This window comes from Akebia trifoliata, chromosome 11, assembly GCF_017979445.1.
Source record: "Akebia trifoliata isolate Shusen 1 chromosome 11, ASM1797944v1, whole genome shotgun sequence".
NCBI lineage: Eukaryota > Viridiplantae > Streptophyta > Magnoliopsida > Ranunculales > Lardizabalaceae > Akebia > Akebia trifoliata.
In genome coordinates, this window is record NC_141385.1 from 19382528 (window position 1) to 19406171 (window position 23644).

At 35.6% G+C, this 23644-nt stretch overlaps 2 protein-coding genes across 6 annotated transcripts; one reads left to right on the forward strand and one right to left on the reverse strand.

Moving 5' to 3' along the window:
* The first annotated feature begins 1537 nt into the window (after window positions 1–1537).
* LOC147391092 (brefeldin A-inhibited guanine nucleotide-exchange protein 5-like) lies at window positions 1538–11058 on the forward strand. The gene is made up of 4 exons (XM_086457300.1): window positions 1538–1867; window positions 9736–9852; window positions 10212–10348; window positions 10472–11058. Exons 1-4 carry the CDS (start codon window positions 1592–1594, stop codon window positions 10497–10499), a joined length of 558 nt encoding a protein of 185 aa, XP_086313426.1. The 5' UTR covers window positions 1538–1591; the 3' UTR covers window positions 10500–11058.
* On the reverse strand, window positions 2614–9265 carry LOC147391093 (rhazimal reductase 2-like). 5 transcript variants are annotated; one of them, XR_015170216.1, is made up of 6 exons: window positions 8803–9265; window positions 7535–7714; window positions 6110–6347; window positions 5925–6003; window positions 3674–3870; window positions 2614–3550 (listed from the first exon to the last, which is right to left on the reverse strand). XR_015170216.1 is itself a non-coding variant. In XM_086417092.1 (6 exons), exons 4-6 carry the CDS (start codon window positions 5941–5943, stop codon window positions 3538–3540), a joined length of 234 nt encoding a protein of 77 aa, XP_086273218.1. In that variant the 5' UTR covers window positions 5944–6003; window positions 6110–6347; window positions 7535–7714; window positions 8803–9265; the 3' UTR covers window positions 2614–3537. The 5 variants fall into 5 exon arrangements, 1 of the variants encoding a protein (XP_086273218.1); XM_086417092.1 differs by having other exon boundaries at window positions 2614–3555; XR_015170213.1 differs by having other exon boundaries at window positions 2614–3870; window positions 7535–7694.
* Window positions 11059–23644: the final 12586 nt, after the last annotated feature.

The following is a 23644-nucleotide window of genomic DNA, read 5'->3' on the forward strand; positions in this document are numbered from 1 at the left end:
CTCTCAATATATATATATATATATCACTTACTATTATTAATTTCCAAGTGGGGTGGGGGTGGGGCCAAATAGTGAAAATGAGAGAGAAGCTAATTAAAAGGGAGATCATTACATCGCTCTTTCATCTTAACTTAATATAGGAGACCAATACATAACTCTTGTTGGTGTATTTTGGCGTTCCTTGTCGACATTTTTCAAGCACATGTCTCTTGTCTATAAAACAATTAGGTAGAAAACTTGTGGCTATGAAGCTTTTTTCCGTTTTTAGTTATTTTTTGAATCATGGAATTAATTCTTCTACCGAATTTCCTTCATACAAACATTCAATTGCCCCGACCGCGCTCGCCCACCTGCCTTGGTTGTGATTAACCAATAACCATAGAGGGGTAAACAATTAGCTTTTTTGTATAATAAATAGTTAGAAAATCGTAGTATTGTAAGACATAAAGGTGGGTGGGTGACTGGTGAGTCCAAAATATTTCAAGAATTAGGGGTTGGTGAGTATCAATTTCATGTCACATGACATAAATCCTGCTTGGTATGATCGTAAGTTTTCCCTTAAAGCTTTGCAAAGTTTCATGGAACAAGTAGAGTGATTAAAAACAAATGAATCACAATTTTGAATTATACATTTGAGAAGGAGATCCATAATGTTCAATCTCCATATATATATATATATATATACTTTTGAATCACAGGCCATTCCTTCAATAATTCATGGTCCAAAAACAATCCTAAATCTATGCCAGAGCCAGTCAGAAAGTAATAAGATGAAATACCCGGGGTTGCGGTGCGTGGTCATCCTTCGGAAGTATATATGGTGGTTAGGTTGGTGGCACTGCATTTGATGCACCATTAAACACACAACAACAACAATTGGGTAAACTATATAAACTTGGGCACTGGGGCCATGAGAGAGACAAAATAAAATGGTCCAGCACATGACTTCACCCACCCAGAGGAGGGCAATATGAAGCAATTCAAGATGGCAACATTGACATTACTTTAAAACAATTGGAAGGACCCATTACATTATGGCCTGACAATTGGGTGAAATTCCAGCAAGTCTAAAGACTCTGAGAATGCTCGAAGCCCAGCTCATTTATATATTAGTTTTTTATTCACAAGATCTTCCTGTACACTGCACTCTTCCCTATCCAAAATCAAATCTATAATAGCCTGAACCAGATCAAACAGACACTACTACTACTAGGTCATTGGATATTAGCGAGAGAAGGATAGGACTACCAATCGAATTTCCTAAACTGCCCACAGTTGAGAAGGAGTAGGATGTCTGGGTGGGTGGATGCAAATTTAAACAAGAATTTGAACCAAACAGATTTGTGACTGACTAGACATTGAGCAATTCCACTTGGCCTACTAGGTACTTCCATTTTCCAGTAAGAATAGGTATCGGAACCTTGAATCAAAAGGTATAACGGTGAAGCTTCGAGCGCTTATAAGCCTCTGCTTGCGATCTCGAACCAAGGTAGCTTGTTCAGGGGAAAGGAACCATTCAGGCAACAGTGACTCCTCCACTATGCCCTTAGCAAAACAATGAAGCAGCTTCGGCACTAGTAGTTTCCCACGGATGCTTGGATGTAATCTCTCAATGAATTTTGGAGCTCCTCAATCACATTTTTGCGCTGAATATGGATGCTTAATCTATGTTCTAAACTTTAATGCATTTATTCAAGGAAAGTCTCTAAATTGTAGGCCTTCCATCACCATCCGGAAGATCTCTCAAGATTTCCAACGTAGTCAAACATTAGGTCTAAGGATAATGGACAACCTTTTACTCAGAAATCTTTCCTCTAAATCAAGAAGCCGTCCTTCAGATGCTTTGGTACCATCTTCTCCTGTCAAGGTATTGGAATAGTGGACATCAACAAACTTTTGGCCTGCTAACATTTAAATGAAGCTGATAATTTTCTCACTATAATGGAAGTCAAAATCTGAATCTAATTGGGATCCCAGTTCTATGTATTTTCTCTCTTTTATCTAACCTACTGGTTTGTTTTCTATTCGTTAGCATTTTATTCATTGGACAAGAAAGTTATATCACAAATATGTTTCCTTGTGGGAAAGCTATTGATTGGGTTCTTCTCCCCTGCTTATCTGGTATTCTGGAAGCCAAAATCTGAATTACCCTCAATGGCTTAAGGACAAAGATATTACCATCATTCTCAGTTTAAATATCTGGAGGTGGAGAATGATATTTGACATGGATTTATACAAGTGGTCTTTGTCGGAAGAGACTGATAATTCTCTAAATATTAGGTACATAACAATTAGTATTAGAGTGGTTTCCTAAGCTAAAGGTTCACTATGTGAAAATTTTCAAAATTCGACGGTCCAAAACTGTCGAATTATGGGATCATTCAACAGTTCAGACCGTCGAATTGGCCCATCGAATTATGCCTTGTCGAAAAAATATTCGACGGTTAAAAAATTATAGCGACCGTCAATATAGAAGAAAAACCCGTTACAAATATGGACTTTTAGCGACAGCCGCTATTGGCCGTCACTATAGGGTATTTCATTAAAAATATTATATATATTAAGCCTTTAACTACGGTCGGTATTCTTTTAAAAAAAAAATATTAGGTCCCCAACTAGAACTCGCCCAATCTGGAACTCACTGGAGTAATACATTTTCACGTTTCAAATCCCTGTATATTATACCTGTATAAAAATAATGATTTTCCATGAAATACTCATGCTTGTTTGATGACATAAATGGGTTAATATGAACATGTTTTTAACAATCAACAAAATTGAAAATTGATTCTATCAATCACTAGTGTTTCATCATGAACTGTCCCACAAATTCATCATCTAACTTCATCTCCTTCTCATCATCATAGTTGTTGTTGATGTTATCAGCCAAAAGGAACTGTACCATAGTGAGGCTAGTGCTTGGCTTCCTAGCAATGAAATCTGCATAGGACAACGCTTCATGAGAATCTGCTCCACCCATGAAAATAACAGCAACATGGTTCATTGAGGAGGCCAAGGAACAAGGCAGAACATTCATGTGTGGGTTTTGATCAACAAGGATTCCAACCGAACAAGGTGCATTGGCTAGGAGGCTAGAATTCACCATGTGAGATGCATTATATTGAGTATGGTCTCTCCATCCTGACTTATGGAAGGGAACAATAATGAGTGATGCCTTTTTTTCTAGTGCAAGTTCACAAATATCACGGTACATCATGTTGGAAGGGGACACAGCTGTGAATGCCTGAATTCTACCATAGTGATTATGTGTTTGCTCATAGATCTTCAAGGCCTTTACCATGAAGTTGGAGCGGGCATACTGGAAGATCTAAGATGGCTGTCATGAGTTATAAACATGGCATTTGCACCATTGAGTTCAACAAGGTGGAGAGCATACACTGAGATTGGGCTATCTTTGTTTGAATGAGAGGCTTGAAGGAAGTTGATGAGTCCAGGGATACTCTCTTGTTCATGAATGCAAGTGACAATCCTGATTTCACAATCTAGCCGAGAGTGCTGCACATTCCTGCTCCTTTGTCAGTGCTCTTCACTGTTCTATCATCACAATATATGTTCACATTCATTAACTCCAAAACTGACTTCGGTGTTAGATCCTTCACAAGATGATGATGATGTATGTGTCGATCATAGTAACCCATGGAATCGATGGTACCTGATTCACGGCTGGTGGGACCGATGCATGTTCTAACAGCCGTTCGATCTTTCTACAAGAGAAATTGCTCACACCAATGGACTTACATATCCCCATATCCAAACATTTCTCCATTCCAGCCCATGTTGACTCCATGTCCAACTCTTCGAAGTTTTCTTCATTAGGCACAGCATATGAAGCCCATTCCTTCAATTTGGCTGGCCAGTGTATAAGGTACAATACATTCATATTAGTAAATCAGAAAAAAAGAAAAAAGAAAAAGAAAAAACAGGATCCAGAAGTTATAATATATTCATATTAATGTCGGAAACCATGAGACTAACATTTACTTGACAAAAAACTATCACACGTAAACAACTACTAATCATCGCTTGCCTAGCCAAATTAAAGACGTAGTGAATTGCCCTCTAAACAATTCCTCTTGTTCCTTGCAAATTAAATGATATATCATAATGGTAAATACAGGTTTATTTTGGGATAAATAAAGTACACAAAGAAAGTACATAAATCTCAAAGAGCGAAATCCCAAAAAAACCTCTACTTGAGTATCTATTTTATTATTATATATGCTTTTTAGATATTTCTTAAAGAAATTATATAACGACTAATTCATTAGTTTCAAAAGCAATGTATTAACACCAAATGGAGTCTCTTGTTCTGTTTTATTGTTATATATACATGTATATTTCCTTTCCATTAGAGATACATATATACATATGTAAAATGACTATAATTCTAAGCATAGAAATATGTATACAATAACTAAGAGGAAAACTTTCAAAAGAGAAAATTGCACATGCCAAAACTAGTTGTATATTCACACTTTTGTATGAAAATAATTTGGAAAGTCAGGTAGAGGTCCATTTCATTTAGTTCATAGAGATTTGAGGTCCATTTAATTGGTAAGCAAATTGTTTTGAAGTTAATCTTCGTATAGAATGTCCGAAAAACGCATAGTGGTTATATACATAGAGGATTCTATATACAGTACACCAGTTGTCATAATTTCTCAAACTTTGTTGAAGTGGTTAAGCCTAGATAGTTATGCTTCACCTCTCATTATGGTTTGTGAAAAATAGGGCTGGATTTTGGAGTGCAATGGCATCTAATGTAAACATTTCAATCTTGTAATGTACTCAGTAAAAAGTTCATGGTTAAGAAAGAGGTAAACCTGTAATCACATATAGCTAACCTATTACATTTTCTTCTGTTTAGATTTCTTTCTTGAACTAGTTATTAAACGGGTCTAGTTATAATTTACTAGTACACAGGGCTTGAATGTTAAAGAGACGTGCATAAAGGCTCTTGTGGCTGGGCTCTGCTTCCATGCTTACCAGCAGGTGAGTTTTTTGTGTCGCTTTTGTATCTTATCCTAGAGTGTCATTATGTTTACCATGATGTATTTTAGCTTACTAGCAGTAGGCCATTGCTTAATAGCCAATACAACATTCTAAGAACATGGGGCCACAATGCTGAAGCTGCACTCGCATATTGCTCCCACCATTGAACTTTGGAATATGCGAGTGCTTTCTCTGATTTGATCATTATGTCTTTGAGTGCAGAATTTGTTTCTTGTAAAATGCTTAATTTATTGGTTTGAATGTGGCAGGTTTCATATATGATATTACAGAGGGTTTCCCCTATTACACACTCTGTGGGCAACTGGTGTGAAGTGGGTGGTCGTCATTTGTGACCTCTGTACTCTTCTTCCGAGCACCTGAGTCGGCTATACTTTTGTCATTCATGGTGATCTATGCCATAAGTTTTACTCTAAGAACAAAAGATTAAGGCCTAGCATTGAAATATGATAACAAAGGACTCAAAACAGGTCAAGTGAGTCTTGGTTGGTGTGGGAAGGGAGCAAGTTATCAAGTATTTTAGACTTTCAATGTTATAAATGAACAGTAAGGGCCTTAAGCATATCTCAAACTCATAAAAACCAAATTCGGACTTTGTCTAAACCTATTTGGATCTCTTACAGGTGGGGGCTGGATACATGACTCATCATCTCTATATGCACACCACCCAAACAATTCTAATCCTCTAATCCAAAGCCTCTTATGAACATAGATCTATAATTAATTATCAACGTAAATAGTCTAAAAGGATAATTCACCTCAATTAGCTACGGTTTAAAATTCATACATGTTGGACAATCCCAACTCTGAGGTTTGAACCCATGACCTCAAAGTTTTTTCACAATGTGTCAAACCAACTATAACTCACAATTCAAACATGCTCATATGCATACCTGAATCAATTGATGCCATTGCAAGCCTGTACTACTACAACACCAACAACATCACCAAAGAGAATACAGGTTCCTCTAGCTGTTCAACAAACATATTGGGAAAGAGAATCAGCATCAATTACTAAAACATTTTTAAACCACTACCTCTTATATGACAAGTAGCTGAGACTAGGCACAGCACTAACCCACTACATACAACTGTAATGTCATAGGCCAAAGGACTTGTTTTACTACCCAGTGATCTCTGGATCTGAGGAGCACTGCTAAAAAGATCCTCTGGCGTAGATGTACACATAAGGATTAGGTCCACTTTATCATGATCAACTTGAGCCATCTGAAGAGCCTTTATGCACTTGTCTTCAACATTCAAGATAGCAAACTATAGACATGAGGGAGTAAACTTGAAACCATCTACAAATAGAACTGCAGGGGCCAAGAGGACGAACGACATTATTGAGAAGAGATTTATATATGTCTGCCCTTGCCCTTGGTCTGCAACATTCATGGCTTGGGTTCTTATGACAGAGTATCAAATACAGATAATACAAGGAAGAAATAATAAATATAAGTAACAGTTTATGAGATATACTTTGATTACTGGAATTGCAGAGTTCAAGATTGGAAGATCCATAAATAAGAAGCCACGTGAACATGGAAATATTTTCCACACTTCTATAAGAAAAAACCACTTCCACCAAAATAAGAAGCCAGTGAGCTTTTTGCCACATCAAAAGAATAATTTCTAAAAGTTGGTTGGTATGTTCCATCCTACATATGCTACTTTATAAGTTATTAAATAGAACAAAGGTAAAAGTCTGTGAGTGTTGATACCACAATGTATTACACAATGTGTCAAACCAACCAAGCTATGGGTCCCTTTCCATTTCATTTACTTGGCTACTTAAGCATGGTTTCTCTGATACTATTTTTAGTTTGAGGGAGTTACAAGTTTAAACACATTGAAACATATATATGTACATATAGTAATGTTGCTGGTAGAGTACCTTTGAGGCTAGCGACCAAAAGAATGCAAACAGCTCGTGGACCATGATGAGAAAATGACATTATTTGAGGATACATCTTGAAATGTAAACACCCAAAAATAAAAAAACAAGTTAGTGACTTCATCAAAATCAACCCAAATTTCTGTTATTTAGATTTCCATTTGTTTGGGTCTAGATTTTGTCCTGCATCACCCCCGCCCTCTTTTCTTCTCTTTTATAAAATTTTCCTTTACCTATAAAAAAAAATCAAGGGGTGCACTAACTTTTTCCTAAGATCTTATTTTTGTGAATATCACAGGAAAATCAAAACAATGAAAACACTAAAAAGCAATAATAAGATATCCTGTACATGTTTATTAAGTAAAATCAGAAATTAAAATATAGTTAAAAATATCCCTATGTTTTACTTTTCAAAAGAAAATTCTAATATTAGTGTGATATTCTTGCAAGAAAATGACACCTAAACAACTTAAGTTTTGCCTTGTCTTGAAGACCTCATGATAATGCCGCAAACATATCGATTTCTCACTTATCCTCATCAGAATGGTACACTTAGCAATGCCAAAGGTAGTGAGAAACAAATAAAAAATAGAATAAACATCGGACCTGTTGTCTCTCAAGCAATTATCAACCGTGGAGGGTTGATTAAAGAGCTCTTCTGCCTGTACAAATTCAGCATTCCATATCACTGCAGGATCTTTTGTGATGCATGCTTGCACACTATAGACCTGAATTGAACAATTATCTTCAAATTCTTTTTTGATTTCTGCACACAAGGGATAAGAACTACACCTGAGTTAGTCTCACTTCAAGATGGCAATGTACTGACAATAAAGTTCCACTCATTCATTTGTTAATGTCACAATAGCATCAACAAGCACATAAAAAGTTAAGCAGAGGTCCCAAGAGCCATACCAGGAAGGACACACTTCAAGTTTTTTCAATTATTTGAGTTCTTGGACATGTAAAATGGATTAAAAGTTAGGAACCAGTTTCTATTTTGGAGTATTTTTAATTATTTTTGTTTGTAACGAGATAATCAGTGGTAATGGACCGACCCTATTTGATCTGTTGTGCTTTGTCCTATCTAATCTTATCCAACATGACTAATCCTCGGATTGGATGCACCATTCCACCTTGTCAAGTGAAGTCAATTAAGTAACCACCTTTTAAGTAAAGGACATAAAGATTCGAAGTCACGACCTCGAGAGCACACCAAATTAAGTCTGCTAGCATTCATTGGGGAGGTACATCAGAAGGATAACTAGGGAAGTCCAAAATAAAACAAAGCAAGAGTATCATGAAAATTCTATTAATAATGCTTTAAACCATATTTCTACAAAGAAATGCTTAATAGTCATTAAAATTATAAGATGGATGCAAAAGTTACTCCTTTCTACACAAAAGAATTAGAATCAACACTAATAGAAGCATTGTGTTTCGTTTGGCCACATAATCTGACCTTCAAGCATAAGTTTGGAAACAAGCTGTATATGGTAGATTGAAGCGTTGTTCTTTAACCAACCAAACAAGGTATATATCACTTCCAACTCACTTCCATGTTGGTAAACAAACTGTTGAAGTAGCCTAAAAATGATGACAAAAGTCACACTACGGAAATAAACAGATTAACAAAGATGCAGAAATTTCAGACACCAAGCTCTCTACAAAAAATAATTTAACTCAATAAGATTATTCAATTGAAATAGCTACCATTTTTCATTGAAAACTAGAAGGCAATGTATCAACATATTAACAACAAAGAAACAAAATCAGAAGAAATTAACAGATTAACAACAAAGAAACAAAATCAGAAAGCAATGTATCAACAGATTAACAACAAAGAAAAAAAATCAAAAGAAATTAAGCAATACCTCAGACAAAGAAGAGAGATCTAGAGTGATTTTTTTAGGGTTTGTGATCTTCAGTTCTTAGTGTTTCGACTTGAACTTTGATTTGAGCTCCGAGAGATCAAAAGTTCATCGACGAAGTGAAAAGAGCTAGGTGTTCTTCGATTTGAGGGACGTGAGCGATTGAAGACAAAGGCGTAGAGTGAGAGTGAGAGATCGTTCAGAAATTCTCGAAACAGGAGATTGAGGGATTTGTGAGTTTTCGATCAAAACAGGATATCGATACAGGAGATCGAATGTGAGTTTTCGATGTATAGGAGATCGAGTGTGAGTTTTCGATCGAAATAGGAGATTGAATGTGAGTTTTCGTTCGGTGTTCTCCAATGGCTCTGTGAGTTTTTGATGGAACAAGAGATCGAATGCCAGTTTTCGTTCTGTACAATGGCTCTGAGTTTTCGATGAACAACAGATCGAATGTGAGGTTCGGTGTTCTTCAATGAAAATTCTCAGATTTTTTATTTTGTTAAAAAGAGAAATAAATCTGATGGTTCATTGGGCTTAGCCCGTCGAATTATTTTGTTGGGCTTATTGTTAGAAGAGAAATAAATCTGATGGTTCGTTGGGCTTAGCCCGTCGAATTACCAATGAATTATTTTGTTGGATTTAACTGCAGGTTTTGAGCCGGTCCAAATAAACGTGAGACTTGGGTTGCCGAATTTAACGCTATATTAATGCCGAATTTTAGTTTTTTTGAGGTAGTGGTTGTGGGTTCCAGGGAGGCCAAATCCTATGATTAGAGAAGTACGTGGAGTTCAGGTTAAGATTTGAATACGGCAAAGACTTGAAGAATTGACTGTGATCAACAGGAAATTTTACTACTAGTCGGTCAATATTTGTTATTTTTGTGATACATGTGCAGTTAATTATTTTCTTTTTCTTGATTGAATGCCATTGTAGATCCCTGATGCTATTGAGCCTGATCCGGTGGATGAGGAGGAAAGTCCCGTACTGGGAACAGTTAGGGGTAAATGCATCACTCAACTACTGCTTCTAGGGGCAATTGATAGTATTCAGGTATGACTCTCTTAGTTCTGTTTCTTATACATGTTAAAATAATTTTGCCTGTTGATGGCAGACATTTTACATGTCTCAAAATTTCAAATCTTATAGACATCCAACCTGATCAATTATATTTGGAAGTTCAGGACATATCACCAATTTACTACATGCAAGAAGGATGTCTAAATGCTCTTTGTTGGGGCTACTGACCTTTCCTTTTCTGTTTTATGGTTTCGGTAGAAAATAATAGTAAAATTGAGAGCCTGAAAATGAAGAATAAAAGAAACAGGAGAGGTTGTTCATTATTGTGTCTCTTAATACCACTGAAGGTGTAAGATATGTGGTTCATAATTAATGCGACTTTGAAAATGCAGAAAAAATATTGGAGCAAGTTGAAGTCCTCACAGAAGATTACCATAATGGACACTTTGCTCTCCATTTTAGAATTTGCTACTTCATATAATTCATATACCAACCTTAGAATGCGTATGCACCATATTCCTGCTGAAAGGTAGCCTACATATACATATTCCAATTCATTTTTCTTTCTATTCTTATCATATAATTTCCAAAATCCTTTTCGTAAACTAACACATTCATGATTCACAAGCCGCCATTGAATCTTTTTCGCCAGGAATTATCTGGAACCTGCACTTATTTAGATATATTACAGAAAACAACTACAAAATTTAACACTGACAGTGAGGGACCACTGGCCACTAATGGTTCCCATGAGGTTAATGTAGCTTCAGTTGATGACCCAAGCTATATCGAAAAGTCCACTGCAGAAGACAAGCTTGATGGAGTAGCAGAAGAGCGGCTGGTATCTTTCTGTCGACAGATACTGAAGGAGGCATCTGACCTACAGTATGGCACAGGGGAAGCTGCTAATGTAGATGTTCATTGAGTTCTGGAGTTACGTTCTCCAATTATTGTGAAGGTATGGAAGTTTTTATTTCTGAATCTTATTTACTTGTTCTTGTTGAATGTAGGGTGCTTATATATTTAAATTTCTAAAGAAAAGTGTGAAGTGTGAATTATTAAAGAGTTGTTCCCCCCCCTTTTAATAAGCTCCATGTTGGCTTATTCTTATTGTTACCAAAGGTGATCTTGGAGATCACCTGAGGCAAAAGCTGAGATCATCTTGAACGTGCACACCCCAAACATTCAAGGACCACCTAGTTGTTACTTGCTGCCAGCCTCTACTTTGGTGTGAAGCAATCATTTATAAGGATAGTTACTTAGTAGTGATAGTCTTTTATTTAATTCTTATTTATAAAGACATTTCTGTAATTTGATGTTTTTAATTAATATAAATACCTGCCAAGCTCTCACAAAGAGATATGACACATTTATTATCAAATTCTTTTTGGTATCAGAGCCAAGGAATTTTCTCCTTCCTCTCTTTCTTCCCTTTACTCGCTAAACTCTAACCTAGAGTTAATCTCATTCGACCTTCTCCCCTTCGGGGGTCTTTCAATTTTTTTTCTTTCGTTTTATCATATGCTGTAATAATGTGCTATGTTTCTACCATATGTTAGGGTTTGTCTCTTCGTAACAAGAATTTTTTTTTAGTGCTATAACCATCGTTATCGAATCTTGTGATAACCTGGAATAAGCTGAATGGTTTGATGTTGAGTAACAAGGTTAGATAATAAAACAAAGGAAGAAAAGGAAGGAGTTTAAATGAGAATGATAGAAAAAAATTTGAAGTCATAGACAGGAAAATAATGAAGGCTCTCGTTCCTTCGATGATGATGATTGATGAAGTAGGGCAAGTTTTAACAACTAAAGTTTTAAAGAAGCAAATAATAGATTGGTGTGTTTAACTCAAATTTGGCAGGGCAATGCAAGGTACATGAAAATGTACGGTTGAGATGAGTGGAAAACAAGTGTTTCCTAGAGATCGGTAAAATTTTCTTTCTTCCTAAGAAAATTAGAACCATAACTACTTCCAAGTATCAATGCCAATTCTAGAATAAGTGGAATCGGAACCGCCAAGAATCACGGGTACCCATCAGTTCAATTTCTCTATAATCAAGAAGAAAAAAAAATTCAAAATCATTATAAAAAAATTTCCTTATAAAAAATAACATATTATCAACTTAATAATAATTTTTTCTACCATATATATGATTTAATATTTTTTTTTCAAGCTCCAATGTTTAGTATATATGAAAATTTTAAGATCTTTGTATAAAATATGTTAATTTTAAAATCTAGAAAATCTTAAATCATGTATAATGTAAAAATAAATGACAAAATTAATCGATTCCAAGTACCCATGGGTACCCATCAGATAGAACCTAATGGTTCATGTTCGTATCGGTTCCGTTCCATAATAGACCCGGCTCTAATTGGTTCCAATAAAAAGGGAACTGAAACCAATATTTTCAGTTTCGATTTTGGGTAAACGGGTACCCATTAACATTCATTCTCCAATGTGCCATCCATCTTCATCTCCATCTTCATTTTGGGTTGAATAAAAAATATTAAAATATTTATGAATAATCATTTTAGATAGTATGATTGAAGTGCATACTTGTTAAATATCCAAAATGACTAGCGATTACGGTGTATTTTTATGTTTATTTCTTTTTAAATTTTTCTAAAAATCCATCTACATCCTCAAATCTAGATTATAGAAAGTTGTGGCGGGGCTGCAAATCCATGTAGGCCCAACAACTCTTATCAGTAAGATTTCAAAAAAAATCTTCCCAAATTTAGCGACTCTAGGCTAGTCTAATTCTCTCGTATATGTATTGGGCTTTAAATTAAAGTCCATTAGCCTATAGCCCAGTATAGAGTTTGCTGAGGCAAACAAACCCTAGGGCAAAGAGCGGGTCTGTTTCATTTATTCTATTATTATCAGTGATCTTCACTACTCTCTCTAACGCTGCTGCACTTGAAAATCCTTTGCTTTCTATCTCTAGGAGTTTCAAAGGTGCGTCCTTTCTTTATCTATCTATCTTTCTATATGTGTGTGGCGCCCTGCCAAACGCTAACACAAATCCTGATGTCAAAACTTGAGGTACTAGGTGGCACCTCGAAATTTCGACATGGTCTCCTCTGTTTATGTTAGCAATCCAAGGCGTTCAACCTGCACCTGATAAACGACATACATTCCTAAATATATACATACAAAATATAATACTAACGGAAGCTTATATATATCTAATAATGTACGATAGATCAGAGTACGGAAGAAGAAATTTATACACGGGATTATACAAAAATTTATCACTCTAACAAAAGTCCTAACGCTCAGAACAAAATCTATAATACTTTTGGACAAATCGATACCACTATGGGGTATAACCCCAATACTCACCAAGTGATGGACTCTGACTGTCTATCTGACCCACCAGATGATTCTCACTCATGTTCTACACCTGCCTCGCTAAGCTTCGGATCTGAAACTAAAAAAATGGAGAAGGAAATGGTGAGTAACAATGGTTACCCAATAAGGAAGAAAACAATTTCTGCCAATAACCTCTCCTAACATGAATGAATAAATATACTGAATCATTTTAAAATATGCAAAGTTTTACAGAAGAAACTACGATTAACTGGTACATATAGCCAGGGATGAGCAACTAAACATTTTAAAACTCACATTACATCGATCAGCAGTACTCACTATAACATTTTCTTTATATACAAATCTAATTAACCAAATAGAAACATTAAACATGCATTTCATTTTATATATCAAAGTAAAGCAACAGATACATAATACACTATGGTGGAGTATTGGAATTAGAGAGTTGAGATTCACAACTGGATCGCTTCCAATCGGGATATGATGTTACAATTCTTCTCTGGCTTTTAGTTCCTGATTTTGTGGTCGGTCGCTGCACTTACCACGCTTGGTTGACCATTTATCCGGCTCAGGCTGGCGGTTTGACGTGACCGTAAGCAATGGGTCTCTTTTTGATGTTTCAAAACGTTCGACTACTATAGATTGTTAGTGATCACTGACTAATCATCTTCGTCTATGTTTATCAGGCGTGCATGTGATTCCCAAATATACAAACTATTCATATACGACCACCTTTACAGTACAAGTTCACTGGTAAAGATAGAGAGGAATAAACCTGGATTCCAGTTGTGACTCCACTCTCATACGCGTCCCATACCACGTATGAGCTTGGTGGTCCCTACCGTACATCCTAGGATAGTACACCACTTTGGATGATATGACGCACTATCCCTTCAGGCATTCACAAGCTTTTTAACAGTTCACAAAATAGCTACATATACATATAATTTCTTTTCTTTGAAAACCAATAAGATATTTATTTGGAAAACAAATAAGAAAATAACATTATAGGATTGAGAATGGATATCCAGTTTCCTACCATGTAATTGTGGCTACCAGTCTAAAATAAATAACATAATGTAAAAATAAACAACGCATTGTGCTAACAGAAAGTAAATAAACATGCAACCAGTAACATTATCCCTGGATATCCGTTCACCAACCTACACACCACACAACAATGTAAAATGCAGACATTACCCGTCGGGTGTGATTCTGACATTTTACTATTTCATACCTTTTTTTTCCTTTTTTTTCGATTTTTACAGTTTTCAATCTCTTCAATAAAATATCCATTTTCTGATATTCATCAACTCAATATGAGTTTATTGAATATTAAATCATATTTTCCAACTATAGAATTTATTTTTATCAATAATATTAAAAAAATTACAAATTTTATATCAAAACGGAGTCCGAGTAGTGCACAAGACCCAACTGATAGAAATAACCCGTTAAAAATACCCTACCCACGTATAATTTATTAAAAATATAATTAAACATATCAAACATGCAATTTCTAGCGTGAATTTTGAAATAACAAATTGAATTCTACATTTTTGGAAACTCACCACAAATTTTTAATAAAATCCTAAATGCAATTTTCATAATCTACGATTACTAATTGAAATTGAGAGTTCCTTACAATCACTAGATGACGGAATTGAATCACATGCACGGAAATCGAGACAATTGGCACGAATATTGAGGTAACTCATACTTCGAGGTGGCTACTTTTCGAAACCGACCCAGTGATTTCGAAGATCTCGATGTGGTCGTCCTTTCTCTATTCTGTGGCTGAAGATGGTTTGACCCCGAAACAGATGTAATACGATGCCGAAGTTACGAGATCTTCATATAAAAATACAGTTGATTTTTAACGATACGGGGTGAAAAAGATGAGAAAACGGATGGAAATTTTGGTGGTTTTTGTAAATGTCGAGGTTGCAGACGTTTCTCCCTTCTGCGTCGGAAGTCAACGGTAAGCCGTTTGTAAGAGATCTGAGGTTGAAATTCGAAGAAAAACGAATTTTTTTTTTAAATGGGTTGGAGAAGAGGAATAATAAAAAAAAAATTAAAATTTTATTTATATAAAATTTGGGACGAAATCGGTATTTCGCCTATTATTTCGATCGATGATAACTTGACCGTTTGGACTCGAAAAATGACGAATGAATACTCTATTTCACCTAATTTTTCACTCCGGATCTAATGATGTGGTCAATTTCTATAAATTATATCTCTAACAAAAATTTACCTTTTTGCCGTTAGGTGACCCCTAAAATTGACGTAATTTTCGTTTTTGACTATAATTCGACTTCCTGATCTCCAAAAATGACAAATAAATAGTCTGTGTTCAATAATTTTTCGTTACGAACCCAATTATATAATTAAATCTTAATAATTCTTACTCTAGCAAAAAGTCACTATTTTAGCCTAGTTCGACTCGGTAATCGAGGATTTTATAATTTTTATATTCGGACTCGCATTTGAGCGTGCTTGTAGGTTAAAGTATGTTTTTTGATCATTTTGAATTAATGGTGAGGTCATATTCCATTAAAAATGATCAAAAATATTCTAAAGTTTTACCCCTAAGTCCCACTTTCAAGTTTTTCTTAAAATTCTAATATTTATTTTTCCTAGAGATACGAATCGAGAACTTAGAGTTTTACAATGTGTGTGTGGATCTGATAATAAGATCAGAATCGTGCGTACTTCTGCGTGATTTAGTTGGTAATCTTTTATTTCAATCAGGTTTTTTATTTTTATTTTTATTATCTATTTTCGATTGAAGGACGTCGGCTAGGGTTTTGATTTCATAGAACTTTTAGGACTTTCGATATCCGAGTAATTTTCTGGTTTCGATTAATCTCCTCCCCATTCCCCTATTCGTTGATCTAGTTTTGATTGATTACGTAATTTATTTGTAATACTTTCAATAGCCCTTCGTTTTACTGATCTACTTGCAGAAATATTGTGTGTTGAGTAGATCAAACCTTTGTTCTTTGCAAATTTCATTTTTTTTTCTTCACTTCGTATTGTTTTTCTAAAGCTGGAATTAATCGAATGAAACTACGCATAATAACCACCAAATTTGAACTTAATAACACCTGGAATTGTTTAAACTGTGCTGAGGTCTGTTAGTTCCCTACAGATCACCAGCATTTGTAAAAGGAAATTTAATTTATACCCTTTCAAATTTAAAATTTCTTCCATATATATGATTTAATATATTTTTTTTCAAGCTCCAATGTTTAGTATATATGAAAATTTTAAGATCTTTGTATAAAATGAGTTAATTTTAAAATATAAAAAATTTTAAATCATGTATAATGTAAAAATAAATGACAAAATTAATCGATTCCAAGTACGCATGGGAACCCATCAGATAGAACCTAATGGTTCATCTTTTTATCGGTTCGGTTCCATATTAGACCCGGCTCTAATTGGTTCCAATAAAAAGGAAACTGAAACCAATATTTCCGGTTTCGATTTTGGGTAAACGGGTACCCATTGACATCCATTCTCCAATGTACCATCCATCTTCATCACCATCTTCATTTTGGGTTGAATTAAAAATATTAAAATATTTATGAATAATCATTTTAGATAGTATGATTGGAGTGCATACGTGTTAAATATCCAAAATGACTAGCCATTAGGGTGTATTTTTATGTTTTATTTCTTTTTAAAATTTTATAAACATCCATCTACATCCTCAAATCTAGATTGGCGAGGATGCAAATCCATGTAGGCCCAACAACTCTTATCAGTAAGATTTCAAAAAAAATCTTACCAAATTTAGCGCTAGCCTAATTCTCTCGTATATGTATTGGACTTTCAATTTAAGCCCATTAGCCTATAGCCCAGTATAGAGTTTGCTGAGGCAAACAAACCCTAGGGAAAAATCAATACTTGGAAGGCAAGATTCCTGTCGATGGCTTGCCGAATTGAGCTAATTAAGTTTGTCCTTAGCAGCATGCAAGTATTCTTGACTAGTGTGCTCATGTTGCTGAAGAAAGTCTTAAAAGAGCTAGAAAGACTATGTTCTAGATTCCTATGGGCAGGGCCTGACATGGGAAACAAAATGCATTGTATCAGCTGGAAAAGGGTAATAAGGGATAAAAAGGAAGGAGGTCTAAGCATCAATGACCTAACTCTTCAAAACAAAGCTGCCATAGCTAGGCAGATCTGGGACATTGCATCAAACAAGGAAAGCTTATGGGTTAGCTGAATCCAAAGAAACTTGATCAAATGAAGGCATTTCTGGACCATTCCCTTTTCCTCTGAAGCTTCGTGGATGTGGAGGAAAGTGCTTCAAAGTAGGGAAGCTGTTCAAAAGTTGATCTGGCACATAATAGGGGATGGCAACAAAACCTACATATGGCATGATCCTTGGAGCACTGTAGGGATCCTAATGCACAATAGGCAACAAGAGACCAGCATAGAGTTAAGACTCCACGGGGAAGCAAAAGTGAGTTCTTTGATTCGTCAAGACTCATGGATTCTCCCTATGCATATGACTGCCACCTTGGGGCCCATATGGGACAACATTAGAACCTTGGAGCTGGATGGCACTGAAGAAGACAAAGTGATATGGAAACCGGACTCGAAAGGTATATTCACGTTGAAATCTGCTTACAAAGCCTTACAACAACCCAACCCACAAGTCACCAGGCACAAGTTAGTTTGGTTCCCTAACAACATCAAGAGACATAGTGCTACCTCATGGCTTGGATTGAACAAGGGTCTTAAAAACCAAGACAAACTAATGGCCATGGGAATTACCCATCACTCGAAATGTTGTTTCTGCAAGAATGCCCCTGAAAATGAAAGCCACCTATTCCTTGGGTGTGACTATGCCTTCGGGTTGTGGCAGAGATTGTTAAAGAAAAGCAACATCAACTATTTAAACAGAGACTGGGATTCCGAGATAGAATGGCTGAGTAACCACATCAATGGGAACTCCATATGCTCTCTCGTTAAAAAGCTTGCTTTTAATGCATTTATACACCACATATGGCTAGAAAGATGCAGAAGAATCTTCAAAAATAGTTTCCTTCCTTCAAATATGTTGGAAAACTTCATCGTTAGAGATGTCATCCTTAGAACTAGAAGCATGGACACAACCACTGAGGACAACGTTGCAAATAGAGAGTTTATGAACTCATGGAACATCAACTCCAACTTCGAGGTAAAGAACACTGCGAGATGCAAATGGATCAAGCCTATTCAGGGTGAATGTGCGCTCAACACTGATGGCTCCCTCAGAGGCAATGTGGGGGGAGAAGGAACTATAATCATAGATGACCAAGGAAGAACAATAGGAGCTTTGGTGGAAACCACCCATGGGGAATCAGTTCTGTACCATGAGTTTCAAGTGATTCTTAAAGGTTTGGACATGGCACAGTCCTTTCACATTAGGGCCTTGAATGTTAGAGCGGACTCAAAAATAGCTATCGACTGCATAAATAGACTAAACAAGACCCCTTGGAAAGAAGAGAAGCTGGTCAAAGCCATCAAAGCTAAAGTTTTATTGTTACACAAGGTTGACTTCTCCTTTTGCTTTAAAGAGACAAATCAAGCTGGGGACTTCTTAGCAAGTTACCTTACTACCCCTGGTAGCATTAGGTTGGACCCTCTAAGCCTCCCTATTAATCTTAAGACCATCATATGTAAGGATGCCTGTGGGCACGTATATGAAAGAATGTAAGGCCCTTCTTTTTTTTGGTTGGGGGTCTGCCTAACCTCCCCTTAATTTAAAAAAAAAAAAAAAAAAAAAAGAGCGGGTCTGTTTCATTTATTCTATTATTATCAGTGATCTTCACCACTCTCCCTAACACCGCTGCACTTGAAAATCCATTGCTTTCCGTCTCTAGGAGTTTCAAAGGTGCGTCGTTTCTCTATCTATCTATCTCTCTATATGTGTGTGTGGATCTGATAATAAGATCAGAATCATGCGTGCTTCTGCGTGATTTAGTTGGTAATCTTTTATTTCAATCAAGTTTTTTATTTTTATTTTTATTGTCTGTTTTCGATTGAAGGACGTCGGCTAGGGTTTTGATTTCATAAAACTTTTAGGACTTTCGATATCCAAGTAATTTTCTGGTTGCGATTAATCTCCTCCCCATTCCCCTATTCGTTGATCTAGTTTTGATTGATTACATAATTTATTTGTAATACTTTCAATAGATCATCATTCTACTGATCTACTTGCAGAAATATTGTGGGTTCGAGTAGATCAAACCTTTGTTCTTTGCAAATTTTATTTTTTTTTCTTCATTTCGTATTGTTTTTCTTAAGCTGGAATTAATCGATCAAAACTACGCATAATAACCACCAAATTTGAACTTAGTAACACCTGGAATTGTTCAAACTATGCTGAGGTCTGTTAGTTCTCTACAGATCACCCTCATTTGTAAAAAGAGATCGAATGTGAGTTTTCAATGTATAGGAGATCAAATGCGAATTTTCGTTCGGTGTTCTCTAATGGTTCTGTGAGTTTTTGAAGGAACAAGAGATCGAATGTCAATTTTCATTCAATGTTCTTCAGTGTTCTCCAATGGCTCTGAGTTTTCGATGAACAACAGATCGAATGTGAGATTTGGTGTTCTTCAGTGAAAATTCTTGATGTTTTTAATTTTGTTAAAAAGAGAAATAAATATGGTGGTTCGTTGGGCTTAGCCCGTCGAATTATTTTGTTGGGCTTCACTTTTTATTTTGTTAAAAGAGAAACAAATCTGGTGGTTCATTGGGCTTAGCCCGTCGAATTATTAGCCTAAATAAACGTGAGACTTGGGCTGCCGAATTTTAGCTTTTTTGAGGTAGTGGTAAGTAGTTCATGTTTCTACTTATTTTGTATCATATTTTTCTTTCAGGGGAATAAAATGTGGACGAAGTATTGGCTTCTCCATATCATGCATTGGCAGTAGTCCAAAATTCACTCCATTATGATATTTTTAATCAGATTGGATGGTTAGGATTCCGTCCATGTATGAAAATTATACCCACAAATCTTTAGAGAGGATCATTAATTGCAGTTAACATTGGTAGGATGAGAATGGATGGGGCATGATAACAATTTCATGAAATTGGACTTAAATTGGTAAAGCAACACACAACCATGGAGAGAGAGAGAGAGAGGAGAGAGAGAGAGAGAGAGAGATTACCTAATTATCTAGACTACATTTAATTCAATGAATGATCAAGGAATCAATCAAAGTAATGTGTATACGTGAATATATGCCCCCCCGCCTACTTTCATTTCCAGTCTTGATCGTTACAAGGGGAGCAACCCTCTTGAAATATTTCACTGATCATCCCCCCAATCTTCCATTCCTCAGGTAGAACTTTATGTGCCCCAACCCACTTCCCATCATACCCTCCTGATACTATTAAACGAAACAACAATGCCCCCATTGAGTTACTTGTGTCCCACATCGCCCAGGTTTTCAGTTCATATTGACGAGGTTCCTTTTCTTTTCAAATACTCTTGTATGTCCTATATGGGTAAGGTTAGCCTGTATATATATATTTTTTTGATTTATGCAATCTTACTTTGTTGTTTCACATGCTGGATATGAAATGCTTTTCCTATCTGAACTGTGCTTTGTAGAGAGCACTTTCTCCTATTGTAGTTTTTGCTATAAATAGAGGATTATGGAATGTCCTTACTTGTTGATTGAGCACTCATTGACTTCTTAGATAGTTGTTATATGTTCTTATAGGGATAAAGTTAAAACATTGGTGCATACTTATGGGAATTCAAGTGTGATAGAGCCCTATTCTATTATTTATGCCCCATCCATAAAAGTGTTGTCTTGAAATAAAAGGAGGATGATCATTTTACTTTTGGTTCCAACTGTTAAGTTCAATTTCATCATTTTTCAAGTAAGCCCAATGATCTCATGTTTTATTGATGTAATTGTATGGCATTTAATTGATTTTTAGATCGTCTAATTTAATTTTACTTAGATAAACACTCTTATCTTGCTCAGGTATTTTCACATTTGCATAACCTTGACCTTCAATATCATCTAAGGTACTTTCTAATGACTATCTTCAGCTAACAATGAATCTGTTCTTGTCAATTTGCTTTCATCACCCACTCACCACACTCACATAGAAATGTAGGTTCAAATTTGTATGAGCATGTGGCTTCTTGTTCTAACTCTTAATTTCTTATTTTTTGTTTTGGCAATTTGCCGAACTCTGTAAATCTGTATTCTTGTATGATCGCTTCATCTTTATTTTATTTTTTATTTTTAGGACTTAATTCAGATGGGAGACCCTAGATCATGTGTCTCTTCTATTATCAACTACAAAATGGTTAATATTGAGCAAACTTTTATCTGTGAATTATTATTGAACATCTGACAAAGCACAAGATATGGCTCTATGTGTGATGAATGTGGTAGGTTAAGGGCAGATAGATATTGATTTGAATCAAAGGGTTGTGATTGTTGAAGTGGATTTTAGCTTCTAAATCTGGATGGAAGGAAGGTTTGATGGAATCAGATTCTAAATCACACAACTTTTTACCTATTATAAGCTAGCAAAAATAATACTTACTTTGCTCCCTGAAATATCACTCTAATTCTATGGGTTGGATTAATTTGAGCAGAATTCTTAGTCAAAACAATTTTCTATTGAGACAGATAATCAACAAGAGGGTAAGTATAGATATTATAGAAGAGAATTGTCTGCTGGTGAGTGTAAATCTATCACTTGTGGCACATCATCATCTCGACTGTTCTTCTACAAAGGGAAGGTTTGGACTTCCAACTCTAACTTCTTTAGAAGTCTGTTTTGTGTGATTAATGTCTACTCCATTGTGGCTGTCTTTAGGATAAATGGTTATTAATTTTGAAGCATTGTGATTTTTCTTGTAATCAGAAAAATCTCAGCTACAAGTTAAAGCCAAAGCTGCTGACCATGCTTGGAGGCAAGCCAAATTGTTGCTGGGTCCCATGATAATTGGACCTTCTTCCTATGATGCAGCTAAGTGTCAGCTGATCGTGTAACACCACATGGTGTGCTATCTCATTCTTGGCCACCCATACAAGGAATTTTCTAGCATTGTTTAAGGAGATTCAAGATGGATCACCCTGATCAGATGAAAATCAAAGCAACACGACATGTGGTGATGCCATTTTGTTGACATTGCAGATTATTATCACCGTCATCTGATGGACTGATAATGGCTCTTGAGGTAAATTCACATGGCTGTTTGTTGATCACATTCTGATTTGAAAGAATGTATATATAGATAAAAGGGGAAAAACCTTAAGTAATTAGAGTAGTGTATAGCTTTTCTTTTTATGAGTTTCTAGCTTTAGAAAATAACATCATTTACTAGTTGTTGTGTTGTTGATATGTCCTTACATATGTAGTAATAATAATAAGACTAAAAGGAAGAAACTAATGATTTTATGGGGCTGTCGCAAAGCTCATCTGTGCTGCATCAATTTGTAGTCGAAACCTATTAATTTTTTTTTAGTCATAAATCTAAGAAAACGACAGCCATAGACAATTGCAAATTGCAGTAGTCATTTTTGCTGACTACTGAAGACAGTCGTTTTTTCCCGACAGTTTTGGTATGTCACAAATGAAAGGCAACTCCTTTTAAAACGGCAAAAATCCCGACAGTTAGAACAATAGTATTTTTCAAAAACGACTATCCTGGATAGTCATTTTTTGAGCGTTATGACGTAGTGGGGGCTTCACGGTATGATTACTTTTCAAAGAAAGTAAAGATTGAAAGGAATTATGATGAAATTCTTTCAGGCCTTCACATTGTGTTTTGGGATGAATTACTCATAAATATGTTCTTTTCTTTTCTTTTTTTTATATTGAAATTTTGCGATAAAATCATGTCACTCACTACCTCAAAAAAGGTAAAATTCGCTACTTTTACATCATTAAACTCGGCGGCCCAAGTCTCACGTTTATTTGGGCCGGCCCAATAAGTCTAAGAAATAAATTCGACAGCCCGAGCTCAACGAACTACCGAAATTTTATAAATAAATAAATAAAAAAAACTAGTCTGAAAGAGCCCTCGATCCGCGGGGTGCGCGGATTTGCTTTTGACCTTTGAGGTTTGGGAGTCGCTACCTAGTTATTACGGTCTAGGAACTGAACTTGACTCTAAACGGATAAAAAAAATAACTAATCTACTAAAAAATACTAAGTCCGAGGATCACATTATGGGGTTGGAAGGTGTTAGGCACCAACCCAGCCTGGCAAATGCCTGTTTATACTTATTCCCAAATAGAATTACATTGCTAAAAAGACCTAATAAAAAAAATTAAACATTTACCTTTACGAAGACAACGGTTTTGTTTTCTCAGATCTGCTATAATAGTTCTTCGTACAGCACTCCTCGCTTCATTCTGTCACCAAATTCGTTTCGGATTTCCAAAGCAAAGTATCTCCTTATGAGTTTTTCTAATTTTTTTTTATGGATTTCTAGGGTGTTTTGGAAGG